This window comes from Heptranchias perlo, chromosome 19, assembly GCF_035084215.1.
Source record: "Heptranchias perlo isolate sHepPer1 chromosome 19, sHepPer1.hap1, whole genome shotgun sequence".
Lineage (NCBI taxonomy): Eukaryota > Metazoa > Chordata > Chondrichthyes > Hexanchiformes > Hexanchidae > Heptranchias > Heptranchias perlo.
In genome coordinates, this window is record NC_090343.1 from 18,930,192 (window position 1) to 18,946,071 (window position 15,880).

General features: G+C 42.9%; 1 protein-coding gene and 1 non-coding gene across 2 annotated transcripts in view; one reads left to right on the top strand and one right to left on the bottom strand.

Annotated features, from left to right (window-relative positions):
* ptprt (protein tyrosine phosphatase receptor type T) overlaps positions 1 to 15,880 on the top strand; it is a 721,453-nt gene that overhangs the window by 505,484 nt on the left and 200,089 nt on the right. Inside the window, exon 14 of the mRNA XM_068000862.1 lies at positions 15,615 to 15,651. Within this exon, the coding sequence (XP_067856963.1) occupies positions 15,615 to 15,651 (37 nt within the window). The remainder of the gene's footprint in view (positions 1 to 15,614; positions 15,652 to 15,880) is intronic.
* trnan-guu (transfer RNA asparagine (anticodon GUU)) lies at positions 9,421 to 9,494 on the bottom strand. Its single transcript has one exon. It is a non-coding gene; the product is annotated as a tRNA-Asn (tRNA).

The following is a 15,880-nucleotide window of genomic DNA, read 5'->3' on the forward strand; positions in this document are numbered from 1 at the left end:
GGAGTGAGTTTCAGGGTGTCATCTGTCAGGATCCTTAACACAGTAATCTGTCATGCAAGCTGCACAACCTCTGAATCAATTGAGTGTAAAATCGGGCAGGATGTAAATTTGGGCGTCCGACCCAAACACGCCCTGTTTTCACCGAGCGTTAAGTTAAAATCGGGGCTATAGAATCTACAGCACAGAAACGGGCCAGTCGGACCAACTTGTCTATGCCAGTGTTGAAATTCTATGTTAGCTTCTTCCCACCCTGTCCCCATGTTACCTTATATTACCTTCTCCTTCACGTATGCATCAAACCTCCTCTTAAATGCATTATTGCCCTCTCTCTCATGTATGCATCAAACCTCCTCTTAAATGCATTATTGCCCTCTCTCTCATGTATGCATCAAACCTCCTCTTAAATGCATTATTGCCCTCTCTCTCATGTATGCATCAAACCTCCTCTTAAATGCATTATTGCCCTCTCTCTCATGTATGCATCAAACCTCCTCTGAAATGCATTATTGCCCTCTCATGTATGCATCAAACCTCCTCTTAAATGCAACACAGCTGTCTTCTTCAACCACTCTACATGGCAATGAGTTCCACATCCTCACCACACTTGAGAAAATCCTCCTCAATTTTTTATTTGATCTGTTAGTGGCTATCTTATATTTATGCCTCCATGTCCTGGACTCACCCACATGTCCACCCTAATGAACCACTTCATAATTTTAACAGCCTCTATCAGATCTTCCTTTAGTCTTCTCTTTTTCAGAAAAAAGAGCCCCAGCCTGTTCAATCTTTCCTGATAGGTGCCTCCTCTCCATTCTGATAACATCCTTGTCAATATTTTCTGCACTTCAGTATCCTTTTTGTAGTATGAAGACCAGAACTGCGCACAGTACTCCAAGTGTTACATATAAATTTAACTTTATCTCCCTGCTTTCGTATTTTGTTCCTCTAGAAATGAACCCCAGTACTTTGTTTGCACTCTTTATGGCCTTATCAACTTGTGTTACTACTTTGTGATTTATGTATCTGTATTCCCAGATCCCTTTGCTGCTCTCCCCCATTTAATTTCTTACCTTCCAAGGAATAAATGGCCTCCTTATTCCTCCTACCAAAATGAATCACCTCACACTTCATTATATTGAATTTAATTTGCCATTAATCCACCCATTCTGTAAGCCTGATTATGTCTTCCTGTATTTTGATACAATCCTCCACTTTATTAGCTGTACCCGCCAATTTGGTATCATCTGCAAATTTCAACACCATACCTCCAATTCCTCAGTCCAAATCATTTATATATATATGATGAACCACTGTGGTCCCAGCACAGATCCTTGCAGAACACCACTTCCTGCTTTCTGCCAGTCCAAGAAACTTTCCTTAACTCCTACCCTCTATTTTGTAGCCATCTTTGTGCTACCTGGCCCCTGACTCCACTTACCCTGACCTTTGTCATGATAACGTGCCATACAGCACCTTATCAGAGGCCTTCTGAAAGTCCATGTACACTAGATCCAATGCAGTGCACTTGCCTACTATTTCTGTTATTTTTTCAGAGCATTCAATGTGGTCGCTTAAACATGACTTTCCTTTTAGAAATCCATGCTGACTTTTTTTATTATATTCGCTATCTCTAGATGTTTTGTTATCTGATCTTTCAGCTAAGATTCTTTTATGTTTCCCACATTAAGCTAACAGGTCTACAGTTCCCCGGATTAGTTCTATCTCCCTTTTTGAAGCTAGGTATTACATTTGCTGTCTGCCAGTCCTCTGACACAACTCTCTTTTCTATTGATTTTTCATATATGGATACTAGTGCCTCTGCTATCTCTTCCCTAGTTTCTTTGCGTATCCATGGGTGCAATCCATCTGGACCCGGGGTCTTCGCCTCCTTAAGTTTAGCGAGTTTATCTAGTATCTCCTTTCTATCTTAAGTGCTATAAGATCCCTCATGACTTCTTCTACTGCTGCTATTTCCTCTTCGTTAGCCTCTTCAGTGAAAACTAGGGCAAAGTATCTATTCATAATCCCTGCCAATTCAGTATAATCTCCTGTGAGTTTATCTTGCTCATCCCTATCTTAGTGGCCCTATCCCTATCTTAATTCTCCTTTTGTTATTTATGTGCCTATAGAATACTTTATCATTTATTTCTGTATTCTTTGATATTTTCATTTAATATTTCATATTTTTCATTTCACCTACTTTATTTTTAACAGGAATTTAATATTACTTTCTATAACCTTTTCTGTTCTGAGTATTCATGTTATCTTTAACTCTTTTTGTACTCTGGCTTTTGCTCTCATCCCTTTTTCTTATCTTTGGGTTATTTATTATATCCATCCAAATCTTCCCCCGCTCCCCTCCACAAGAATACGTTTAAACCTCACCATAAACTTGAGCACATAATCTAACCTGATCTTTTAGTGCAATAGTGCAGTAATGAGAGACTGGTGCTTTTTTGGAGGTATCATCTGTGATGTTAAACCAAAGCCCTGTCTGCCTGCTTAGGTGGATCCTGTGGAATTATTCAAAGAACAGAAGGTTCTCCCAGTGTCCTGGGCAACATTCTTCCCTCATTCAATATGGACAAGAGCTCACAAGTAATTACTTGCCATGCTTTGGAAGATGGTTATTGTATAAGGTGTAAAGTGTTCTATTTTATACAGAACCGTTGTCACTCTAGAAGATTCATTCATTCCTTGAACTGTGTCATATGGCAAGGAAGGGGGAGGAGAACAATTCTACCTCCATTAAGGTTGAAGTCACAATCAGGACCACTCTGCCCCCACAATGGAGCTTTCCTGAAAGAAACACTGCAAGCTTATCAGCTTGTGTTAGTGTGCAGTGAAAAGCTGATTTTCCAAGACAGCAGACCTGCTGTTAATAGAATTTAGAAATCAATTTGAATATTGGTTTTGATGGAAGGACGAACGTCTTAGGATTAGATATTGATTTTAGATACGGACATCTACTGGTACACAGAGAACTTGCTGATCGCATTGAATAATTTGTTAAAAACCTTTAATTAGCTACAGTGCTTTCAACAGGAAATTGCCACCTAAAAGTGATCATGACCCTTAGTTGTCATCACAAACCATATCAGAAACACAACCACAGCATTTTAACTGGTCCATATAATCATGCTTCTCCATTACTGCTGAAGTAATTCATCTTTGATCAGGTTAGTAAGTTAAAGTGTTCTAAAGAAAATATAGAAATTACTGTTTACTGTGGTTTAAACCCCAGGCCAGCAGCTAGAAATATACATGAGATGGCAGATTTTCAAGAGACATAAGAACATCGGAATTTCTGGATGAAAAAGGACCAATGTCCATCTCATTTGCACTCTACCATCCTGGTAGTCGCACGATACAACGATAATACAGTTGTTGACTTATCCTGGCAATCAATGTCTTATCAATTAGTCTACAACAGACCCAATCATGAGATAGGGAAAGCCCCAGTGCTTGAAAGCTTTGGTAACCATGGGGGGAATTTTAACCCCCTAGGATGGGTGGGTTGGTAAAAATGTCAAAATTCTCAAACCCGACCCCATCAGCTTCCAATGCATCTACTTCCGGTTTTAACAGAGACGCGTTTGGGTGCGTGCAAGTAATCTGCTCAGCGGAGGTGGGTCGCTAATTATCATATGGTAATAAGGCTCATTTGAAGAGATTTCAACAGGGATTTAAAATTAACGCCTCCAGCACGGGTTTCCCGGACCTCGGGAAACTCGTCAGTGAAACAGAGGCGAGTGTGAGCTGCACTTCATAGGGATGTTTAAACTTCTCATTCCCCACTATGAATAAACGCTCAGTGCTTACACCTGGTTCCTTAGTTCCCTCTGGCAAACATTTTGCTGAGAGTTCTTGTGGTCAGACACATGTTGGAGCAGTTTGGAGGCTTTCAAACGGACAAAATCAGGATGGGGGTGGTGGGGAGAGTGGTGGGGGGCGCCATGGATGCTTTCGATTTGGCTTCTTCATCTGAATTCCAATCATCAGCCATGGCTGCTGTGGTGGGAGCTGCAGGTGCACTGGAGAGAGGAGAACAGCAGAGAGAAGAACAACAACAGAGAGGAGAACAACAGAGGGGCAGAGGTTTCAGGAGGCACTACTCACATAACAGGATGCAGAGACCAAGGATCAGCTTCCTTGACCTATGTGAGGAGCAACGCCTCCGCAGGCTCAGATTGAGTCGGCATGTAGTCGCAGACATCTGCAGCTCCTAGAGGAAGAACTGCTCCCTGCTGGACCTGGTGGCCCACACATAGCTCGTTGCTGTAAAAGTCACCACTGCCCTCAATTTCTTTGCCTCTGGCTCCTTCCAAGGCGCCACCGGAGACATATCGAGGGTCTTTTACTCGGCTTCACATCAATGTATAAGGCAGGTGACGGATTGGTTGTTTTCCAGGGCGTCGACTTATGTCAACTTTGCATCTCTGGTTGGTTTCCCACAGGTGCAGGGTACAATCGATTGCACACACGTGGCAATCCAGAAACCACCAGAGCAACTAGGAGTATTTATCAACAGCAAGGGATTTAATTCCATCAATGTACAGCTGGTGTGCAACCACGAGAAGAGGTTCATGCAGGTGTGCATCAGATTCCCTGGGAGCTGCCATAAGGCTTTTATACTGCAGCGGAACAACATCCCCGACCTCTTTGTACCAGGAGACAGACTTAAGGGGTTGCTTGTTGGAGATAAGGGATATCCCTTTAAAACTTGGCTCATGACAACTGTGAGGAACCGCACCAATGAGGCGTAAGAGCGCTACAACGAGAGCCACGTGACCACCAGATGTGTCAGTGTGCATGCCATCGGTATGTTGAAAATGCGCTTCAGGTGCTGAGGCAGCTCTGGAGGCATCCTTCGGCACTCACCAGGTTGCGTTCTGCTCAACATTGCGCAGCAGTGAGGATTAGAGGTGGAGGACGACCAAGGCACACACCAATCATTTCCTGATGGTGAGACCATTGAAGAAGAGGAGGAGGAGGAAGACGAGGAGCAATATGAAGATGGGGCATCCATCACCAGACAAGCCGCGTACATTGCTGCTTGGGATGCCCTCATAGTTCGAAGGTTCAGTTAGTTTGTCAGACTGGAAACAATAAAAAATGAAATCCTGCCCCCACCTGACTTTGCACAAAACCGCCCTTCAACCAAGCATACACCCATTGCACATCCCCAATGGGTCCCATCATGTATTCACATTCATCATGAAACAACTGAAAGGGCGAGTTGGCACTCGGCAAGCAATAATTGGTAAGACAGGGAATTATTGCAAACCATTACATTTTATGTTCCGTTATGTTGTGAAATTTCCTTTTTTTTTATAAGATTTCTTCAAACACCCATGTGCATACACTTAGTGAATTACAATAGCTTTCTCTTACACTTCCTAGCGCTTCTGTGTGGTGCATCCCCCATGGCTTCAGCAGGGGTTGCTGCTCACATCCCTGCCCTGACTGCTGAAATGCTCTTGGCCTACAACTTCTGAGTTTTGGAGCCGGTGAGGGCCCCGCCAAAGACTGCTCCACCTATTCCTTTGCAGGGGTAGACTCGGACATCGGGAGAGGAGGCAGCATGTCGGGTACTGGTTGAGAGGGAGCAATGGGTGAGATATGGGAGCACTTTGAGTGGAGTCCCCATTTCCATGTCCCCTTTCGCCATCATCCCTCTCCTGGGCCAGCGCCACATCACTCCTACCACTCTGCAGGAGAACAGCTTGGTGCAGTGTTGCATTGCAAGGCCACAGATAAGGTATCTGTCTTTCTGTTTAAGGCAGCAGACATCTCCTGCATGGCCATGGTCGTGGACTGCATAGACTCAATTGAGAGCCTTGCTTGAAACTCCACGGAGGCAGCCATTCGCTTCATAGACATTCTCGCAATTACCTGCAACACTGATCCACTAATTTTGGAGCTGGACTCCTCCATCCTCTCTGCTATTGTGGAGAGTGTGCTTGGCACATCTGCCAGTACATCGCAAATTTGCTGCTGTCCCTCTATTATTCTCATTTTCAACGATGGCCCCCGGGGTACAGCATCTGTGCCCAGCTGAGCAGAGTTTGGTGACAAGTGCGCCCTCTGACACGGACTCTCCACAGCTGTTCCTGCCCCTGTGATGTTCATGCTCACTTGTGAATTGTGAATCACCAAGTGAAAACATAACTAACTGTTTAACTGGACCCACTAAAGTGCGCGTATTTGCGCTGGTACATGGCTGTATGTCCTGTGACGGTGCACCCTCAGAAGGAATGAGGTCCTCTGAGGACTCGTCATCAGTTGCTGTACACGTGAAGGCCCTGGAAGACAGAAGAAACAGATATGAATTAGTCCTGGCAAAGTAACAATCTTGCCAATCAACATACTCAGGCACCTCGTAGTTAAGTATTTTATGAGATAAAGTCAACATGTGTGTCAGAGATATTTTTAATTCTGTCACCAGGCATCTGCAAGTTCCCAGGCTCTCCATCTCCAATTATCAGGGATGCAGAAGTGCCATTTATCTCCACGGCCTCCTCCTCTGCATCTGTCAGCTGCACAATTTGTGGAGGGCCACCTCCAGTCCTTTCCCTCTCCCTTGCGTTTTGCGCTCTTTTCTCCTACAAGGGGCAAAAGAACAGATCTGTGAGTGACTGAAGGTCACGTATTCACCCGATGGATGCAGTGCATTCAGTGATGGTGACTATCAGACAGATGCATCACATTGCATCAGGATTGGGATGAGTGGCACTGGTGGATGGATAAATGGGGAGGTGAGAAATTGCATAGAAAGTGAAGGATGGTTGCTGTTGAAACTTATGTGGGTTTGAGGAATGATGTGATGGAAAACACTTGGCAAGACAGAGTGAGGGGGGGAGGGTGTTGTTGTACACCACAAGACGTATGTGAATCAGCAACTGTACTCACTTTTCCTGACCTGGTTAGGTCATTAAATGAGAGTGAGAAACTCAAAGTAATTAATATTAGTAAAGGAAAAGTACTGGAGAAATTAACGGGACTAAAAGCCGACAAATCCCCTGGACCTGATGGCCTACATCCTCGGGTTCTAAAGGAGGTGGCTGCAGAGATAGTGGATGCATTCCAAAATCCTCCAAAATTCCCTAGATTATAGAACAGTCCCAGTGGATTGGAAGGTAGCAAATGTAACAACGCTATTCAAAAAAGGAGGGAGACAGAAAACAGGGATCTACAGGCCAATTAGCCTGACATCAGCCGTCGGGAAAATGCTAGAATCCATTATTAAGGAAGTGGTAACAGGCCAATTAAAAAATCATGGCGTGAGTAGGCAGAGTCAGCATGGTTTTATGAAAGGGAAATCGTGCTTGACAAATCTATTAGAGTTTTTTGAGGATGCAACTAGCAGGGTAGATAAAGGGGAACCAGTGGATGTAGTATATTTGGATTTTCAAAAGGCGTTCGATAAGGTGCCACATAAAAGGTTATTACATAAGATAAGGGCTCATGTAGTTGGGGGTAAAATATTAGTATGGTAGAGGATTGGTTAATGGACAGAAAACAGAGAGTAGGAATAAACGGAGCATTTTCAGGTTGACAGGCTGTAACTAGTGGAGTGCCGCAAAGAATCAGTATTTGGACCTCAGCTATTTACAATCTATATTAATGATTGAGATGAAAGGACTGAGTATCCAAGTTTGCTGATGATACAAAGCTAGATGGGAAAGTAAGCTGTGAGGAGGACACAATGAGTCTTCAAGGGATATAGACGGGTTAAGTGAGTGGGAAAGAAGGTGGCAAATGCAGTATAATGTGGGGAAATGTGAGATTTTTTTTTATTCGTTCATGGGATGTGGGCGTCGCTGGTGAGGCTGGCATTTATTGCCCATCCCTAATTACCCTTGAGAAGGTGGTGGTGAGCCGCCTTCTTGAACTGCTGCAGTCCGTGTGGTGACGGTTCTCCCACAGTGCTGTTAGGAAGTGAGTTCCAGGATTTTGACCCAGCGAAGATGAAGGAACGGCGATGTATTTCCAAGTCGGGATGGTGTGTGACTTGGAGGGGAACGTGCAGGTGGTGTTGTTCCCATTTGCCTGCTGCTCTTGTCCTTCTAGGTGGTAGAGGTTGCGGGTTTGGGAGGTGCTGTCGAAGAAGCCGTAGCGAGTTGCTGCAGTGCATCTTGTAGATGGTACACACTGCAGCCACTGTACGCCGGTGGTGAAAGGAGTGAATGTTTAGGGTGGTAGATGGGGTGCCAATCAAGTGGGCTGCTTTGTCCTGGATGGTGTCGAGCTTCTTGAGTGTTGTTGGAGCTGCACTCATCCAGGCAAGGGGAGAGTATTCCATCACACTCCTGACTTGTGCCTTGTAGATGGTGGAAAGGCTTTGGGGAGTCAGGAGGTGAGTCACTCACCGCAGAATACCCAGCCTCTGACCTGCTCTTGTAGCCACAGTATTTATATGGCTGGTCCAGTTAAGTTACTGGTCAATGGTGACCCCCACGATGTTGGTGGTAGGAAGAATAGAAAAACAGAATATTTTTTAAATAGTGAGAAACTATTACATTTTGGTGTTTCGAGAAATCTGGGTGTCCTTGTACACAGCAAGTTAACATGCAGGTATAGCAAGCAATTCGGAGGGCAAATGCTATGTTAGCCTTTATTGCAAGGGATTGGAGTACAAGAGTAAGGAAGTCTTGCTGCAATTGTACAGGGCTTTAGTGAGACCACACCTGGAGTACTGTGTGCAGTTTTGGTCTCCTTATCTAAGCAAGGATATACTTGCCTTAGAGGGGGTGCAACGAAGGTTCACTAGATTGATTCCTGGGATGAGAGGGTTGTCCTATGGGCCAATTATGTCTGGAGTTTAGAAGAATGAGAGGCAAGCTCATTGAAACATATAAAATTCTGAGGGGGTAGATGCAGAGAAGATGTTTCCCCTGGCTGGAGAGTCCAGACCTAGGGGGCATAGTCTCAGGATAAGGGGTCGGCCATTTAAGACTGAGATGAGAAGGAATTTCTTCACTCAGATGGTTGTGAATTTTTGGAATTCTCTATCCCTGAAGGCTATGGATGCTGAATCAATGAGCATATTCAAGACTGAGAGCAATAGATTTTTGGACTGCAAGGGAATCGAGGGATATAGGGATCGGGCGGGAAAGTGGAGTTGAGGTCAGCCATGATCTTATTGAATGGTGGAGTAGGCTCGAGGGGCTGTATGGTCTACTGCTATTTCTTATGTTCTTCATGGACTGTATCCAAGAACAGGATAGAATGCTCCTGCTCACTTCCTCAGCCACCTCCAAGCACCCATTCTTGGTGAGAGCACAGGTTTCTTCCTCCTGTTGGTGGCCGGAACCTGCCTCTGCGTTAATTTCGAGGCCCATGGGTCCAAACCCACCTGTTCTTCCCTAGCATGCTACACTAATCATATGTGAAATTAGCAGGCTGTTCAATCAGTTGTGTCCCTGGGTGGGCTCGAACCACCAACCTTCCGGTTAACAGCTGAACACGCTGACCCGTTGCACCACAGAGACAGAGATATGTCAAAATAGATCTTTACAAAAGGAAACTTGTATTGACACTAAAAAAAAATCTCCTTTCAAAGCTGTTGACGGTTTCACAATGATACTAACACTTTGTTAGTCAATGTGAACGTGTTTACGTAAGGTCTCTCTCTAAATTGGGGAGGTTGCTGGAGATTACAGTCCAGCACTGGCAAGTTTAGGAGCAACGCACAATGTGCAAGCAATGGCAGGAGACTTAGAAAGAATCAATAAGTTTGTGGTCCACAACTGCATTACCCAGGTCATGGATGCCCTATTTCAACTTCCTATATACGTCACAGAACCCTGATTTGCGTATAGTAATGATGCTCCTGTCTGATTCAGGTGGGTGACTGGGCCACCCAGCAGAATGCTGCAGTAAATATGGTGACAGAAATCCGCAGGCGACCACTTCCTGCCACAAGTGCTAGGATGCTCCTGCCCACTACAGTTGCTGTTGCCCTTGCTGAACTTCACACAGGAGAAACTGGCCTTTGATGCCCAGTGGTGCAATAGAGGCACCGCTCCTCAGCAAAAGAGGCCTCACACAGTAACATATGTGGCCAGCTTGGCTGCCAGTCCCCCCTTGAAACAAATATATCATTCAAATCTGATTCCCTTACAAAATATGTTTTAAAAAATGATTCCTCTTCTTTGGGGATTGGGGAGTTACACCTAGTGAAACCACGCATGCCTCCACTGACGCTACACCAAGTGCTGAATTAGGGGTGAGTGTAGGAACCCTGGCCTTCCATAGCTTCCCACACCTCCGGCCGCACTCCCCTGATATCAAAAGTTTTGTTAGGATGGGCAGAGGGTCTGTCCCTGCTAAACCATTACAGCATCCCTGATTTAAGCTTGGACCTACCGTATCCGGGTGGCAGCCAAATTTGCAGCCATTCTGGTCAACTCTCACCAGACATATGGCAGGAGTTTGTTGGAACTTTTGCCCATTTTCAGGGCCATGCTCCACAAAGAGGCAAGTGGCTGGTACTTCTGAGAAGCCTCCATTTTATAGGGTAGATTTTTGAAGCTTTGCCTGCTACCAGTGAATATCTGCCCACGACTTTGTCTCCATTGAAATCAAAACATGCTATCCATGGGTGAGGTACCTTGACGTGGGTGAGGATTCTGAAAATGTACCCATATAATTGGTTTCAAGAGGTTAGAATCATAATGTGACAGAAGGGCCCTTGGCAATTTTATGCCTTCACTCAGCAGCTGAAAACAGCCATCAATGCTACCCTTACATACCCATAAGACATGACTCATCCTATGCTTCCTTTTCTAAACCATTAAAACCCTTCAAAGTGTTTTTTTTCTGGGCTAGTGTGTGCTTCATGGTGATGATGCTGAGTGCAGTGATGAGGCTTGTTGCTGAAAGCACTCAGCTTGCAGCTCATGCAAGAGGAAGAAAAGGGCATATGAGAAGTTAATGCACATAATTAGGTATGCATAGACAGTACATGGCATCTTTCAAGGCACAACACAGTAACTTCTTTACATCTGCTGAAACACATTTGAAAAGAGGGAGGCCGCTCAGCCCCCCCCCCCACCTTAGCTTACTCATCCAGGGAAAAAACATACAATCTCATCATCACACTATTGGATCACGTGTTCGTTCACTTAAAAGCAGTCCTGATCAAATGAAGTTCCAACTTGATTCCACGTACAGATATTTATCCTATTCCTTTCTGTGAAATTTAATTCCAGTCGAGAAACCTATTCCTGTTATTGTATAAAAATAAAAAATGCTGCAAGTGCACAGCAGAAAAGTCAATACCTGAAAGAGAAAGATGGGATAACAACAACTTGGATTTATATAGCGCATTTAACATAGAGAAACATCCCAAGACGCGTTATCTTAAATATTTTTCTGTTTAAGATGCTGTCTGACCTTTTGTGCATTTTTCGCATGCTCTGTTTTTATTTTGGATTTTCAGCATTTCTGTTTGTTTTAATCTATTCCCCTCAACAATTATTTTTTTGAGTTCCGGTACAGAGTAATGCAGTGGAACCAGCCTTGTCTGAGTGAGATTTCTGCCTGCTATCGACTGAAGATTTTCCTTCCTCTATTAGAAAGTTGCTGATTCAGATTGTATCTGTGCATCAATGCAGGATCTAATTTAGTAAAGTAATTCCATATGAAAGGTTTTGAAAGAATAAATAGGGAAAGATTGTTTCCATTGGTTAGTGACTTGGTGATGGGGCCATCGACTTAAAATTTTCATTGAAAGAGTGAAGGAGAAATTCGAATTTTTTTTTCACACAGAGGGTTAATAGAACATGGAAGAGACAATTGCCCAAGTACACTCTCTGTGCGGAGCCTGGACTGGCAGGAACTAACACTCAGAAAACCGGCCCGGGAATGTTCTTCCACAAGTGGCTATCAAGACCGAAAATATAGCATCATTCAAAGGGGAACTGGATAAGTAATACAAAAGGAAGAATATGAAGGATGTGGGGAAGTGAGATTAGAGTAGATACTTCCAATTGAAGAGCTCAAGCACGATGGGCTGCATGATCTCCTCTGCACTGTAAATTTTATGATTTTGATGAATTTCTAATATAATAAAGATAATGATGGTGGGGGGGTTTCAACTGCCGGCCTCCTGCTTTCACTTGAAAAATGGACGACCAACAGAGGAGAATCTGGTGGGGAATTTTTTGTAGACTAGCCTTTAAATGGATGCCCAGCAATCCCGCCCAAAATGGGGAAGGCTATTAAATATGCAAATCAAGGTCCTACACCAGTTGTAGGATCCTGATTGTGAATTTCATGAAGAAATGGCCAGAGCATGCAAAGTGCACGTTAGTCCCACTTTTTCCTGATGTGGAGATGCCGGTGATGGACTGGGGTGGACAAATGTAAGGAATCTTACAACACCAGGTTATAGTCCAACAATTTTATTTTAAAATCACAAGCTTTCGGAGATTATCCCCTTCGTCAGGTGAACCTGACGAAGGGGATAATCTCCGAAAGCTTGTGGTTTTAAAATAAAATTGTTGGACTATAACCTGGTGTTGTAAGATTCCTTACATTTGTCCACTTTTTCCTGACATTGAGAGACCTAACCAGAAGGGACCATTGCAGAAAAGGTAAGATTTTTTTGTAAAGATTTTTGTCGGATCAGGAGGAGCATTCTCCTCATGGCCCCACAAAAATCCTCCAGCCTGCTGCTGACCTGTTCTCATCCAACCCCCCACCCCCCCGGATCTTTGCACCCACCCAACAGGCTGTCTGCTGGCCGGCTCCATGCAGAAGCCAGCCGATTTTCCACGGCACCAAACTGGCGAGCTACAGCAGAATGCCTGTTTGGCAACTGCAGATCACCGCTAAAATTTAAAACCTGAAGATGGTTTGGGCTTGTTGATTGTGGCCGCCGGGGGCACAGCATTGATATAGCGCCCATTTTGGGACCAAACCAGAAATCTCTCACAATTTTTTCATGATTTTTTTTTACAGGGAATTGCTATATAATGAATCTACACTGCCTTCATTCATGAATAGTCACAAATACTACTTACCTTAAAAAGCAGATAAGTCTGTGTGTATTCTCTGATTTTCTTACATGTTATATTGCAACCAAAAATCAAACTTCCAAACCACTGACTTTGAAATGGAAAAACTGGTTAAATGGAAGTCATGCAGCTTGCTGAGAATGCTGACAGTTAGATATTTTGGTGCCCTTTTGCCCCAGTGCTGCGAAACAATATGAAAATCAACTACAACGAAGAGGAAAAGTAATAATATAGTTGAGGCATCTTTCAAAGTTTACACAATGCCTTCCCCATTATCTCTGAAAATTGTCACTATTGAGTAAAGCTGCTTGTCTTTGTGTGACTGAAATCTGGTTTTTAACATCCTGATAAGTATTTGAGGATTTGCATAACAGAATCCATCATTTAGCCTTCAATTCAATGCCACAGCTTGTAAAGTTAAATACAAGTACATCCTAAATTACAACCAAATAGGTTTATCATCCTGTATAATTAAATTCTAGTTAGCATTGCCGCATATTCAAAAAATGCAAGGTAGGTACATCTCCCGAACAGTATGTTATATTAAATGACATCATGTGACAAGGAAGAATAAGATGTTTTGTACAAAGTTGAACAATTTTGAAATTCTCTTGGCTGTGAAGGACCATGGAATAATCAGGATGCAGAACTGCCGGTATATATTTTTAATCATTTAATTTGGACAATACAGTTGTAAAGTAGCCAAGCATGATGAATTTGTAATAATAATTAAACAATTAGAGACTTCCCTTAATACTGTTGATAGTAGAGTGCAGTATGTAAAAGTCACCTTGACAGCTTATAATTACATATTCATCTGACTAGCTTTCAACTGAGCATTATGGATGTATATAGATTCTTAGAACAAACAGATGGTAGGGGTCTTGTGAATTAACTGAATTCCACTTTTCCTTTTTAAAATTTTCTTCTTTTGGACTAGTTTTCTTTCTACACTAAATGATTTATTATAAAATTAACCAACAATTGTAAATTATATTTATTTCCTCAAAATTTGACAATTTATATTAACTATGTGTCTGCAATAAAAAGAAAGCAAGCTGCAGAAACTCTAATTCAACTCAGCTTGGAAGAACAAATTATTTAAAGTCAGAATTTCAGGCATAATTATTTTGGAATACAAGTAGTAGATTCATCTGAATTTTTCATAGATGAAAATGTCACAGTGTGTAAGGGCATTTCCTTATGGTTTGGTGATTGGCTGCCCTACTGAGAAATACATGGGATAAATTAGAGTTGCAAATTAAGGTTCTGTTTACTATCAACCACTTGACACATCAACTGGCACCACACAGTTTCAATCATAGACTACGGGGTAGAAATTAGTCTGGGCCTGATCAGATAGGCCCAAGGCTCCACAGAGAGCTCACTCTTCTCCAGGATTGAAATTTGGGCTGCTTGCCTCGCTGGCAGCGACCCTCAGGTAAGTTCCAGGAGGTGGGTTGGAGCGGGCATTGGGAGGTTGCGGGGGTGCGATCGCTAGGACTATGGAGTCGGTGGAAGCACTTCTGCTTCTCCTGGCTCCACAGAAAGTTTTTTTTTTAAATTAAAAATACACCTACCTTCTGTTGGTAGCCATGGGGGCCACTGAAGAATTCTGAGGGGGACAGGCCGAATGCCTGCCCTGCTTATTGATGACTAATTTTGTAAAGGAGTCCTTCAACAGGCATTAGGCTCCTAATTAACATATTCAAGAGGCCTAACCCCTGTTTTAGGTGTCTGTTGACTACTGGATGGAAAGGCATTGGGTCCTTCTTGTTCTACTGATCATCAGATAGAACGGAGGCTTGGAAATTTCACCTATTATCTTCCTATGTTGATGTCATGATTGACACCTGTATCAACCAATTGGGGATGTTTGCCTCTCTCTGGCGCCTATATATATGTTACCTGTACTGCATTATACCACATGGTCTTCAGGTGGGTCCCTGTTAGCGCATGGATATATTAGTTCCTAAATAAGCAACACTTGCTATTCACTAAAAATTCAAAAACCATCAGAACTCATTGTAAATTTCACATAATTATCTTTGTTGAGGGGATTAGATAGTAAATGGGTTTTACTTTTGAGAACGCAATTTCAATTCAGTCTAGTTTGATGGAATGAAAATCTCTCATGTCACCTTTCAGGGGCCCAACTTGCATCAATTTGGACAGTTTTAACTCAGTTCCTAGCGTAACCTGGCTATAAATGGGAACAAATTAAATTGTCGGTCTCACTCAAAGGTGCCACAAGGATGACTAGTGTTGGGAAATCAAGAAAAAAATGTTACATTGGAATGCTTTCCTTTACCAATACGATACCTCATCTGGAATTGCTGGATGCTAACAATGTGTGTTAAAATGTATTTAATGTATTGGCACAATTTTTAATTGAGAAACCTAGATAAAACGCCAATGCCCATTTTACAGGGCACCACCAAGATTGCAAAAAGTGTGCATAAAGACAAGATGAATCAAAAAGTAATTAGGTGATGCCAAGCTTGACACTTGAATTCCTCACCTTAATTAGCAAAAGTCACCAAATTGTGTTTGCATAACACTGACACATCTGCTTCTCATTCCTCATAGGAGACCAAAATCAGCTGTTTAAGACTGGCAACGAAAGGTATGGAAACTCCTTTCTCTTTTTTTCTTTGCATTGTTCAAGCCCAATAATCAGCATCACACATAACATAAAAAAATTTCTTTCTATCTTATCTGAAGGAAAGGCGGAGAGAAATTCTCAATCAGTGCTTGATTAAATTGGTTGTTAAAATGACATGTTTTTATCCTGCATGTGTTTATTTTGTGATTACATTGCCTGTTGTCTTCAGTATTTATGGATCGCACAGTAT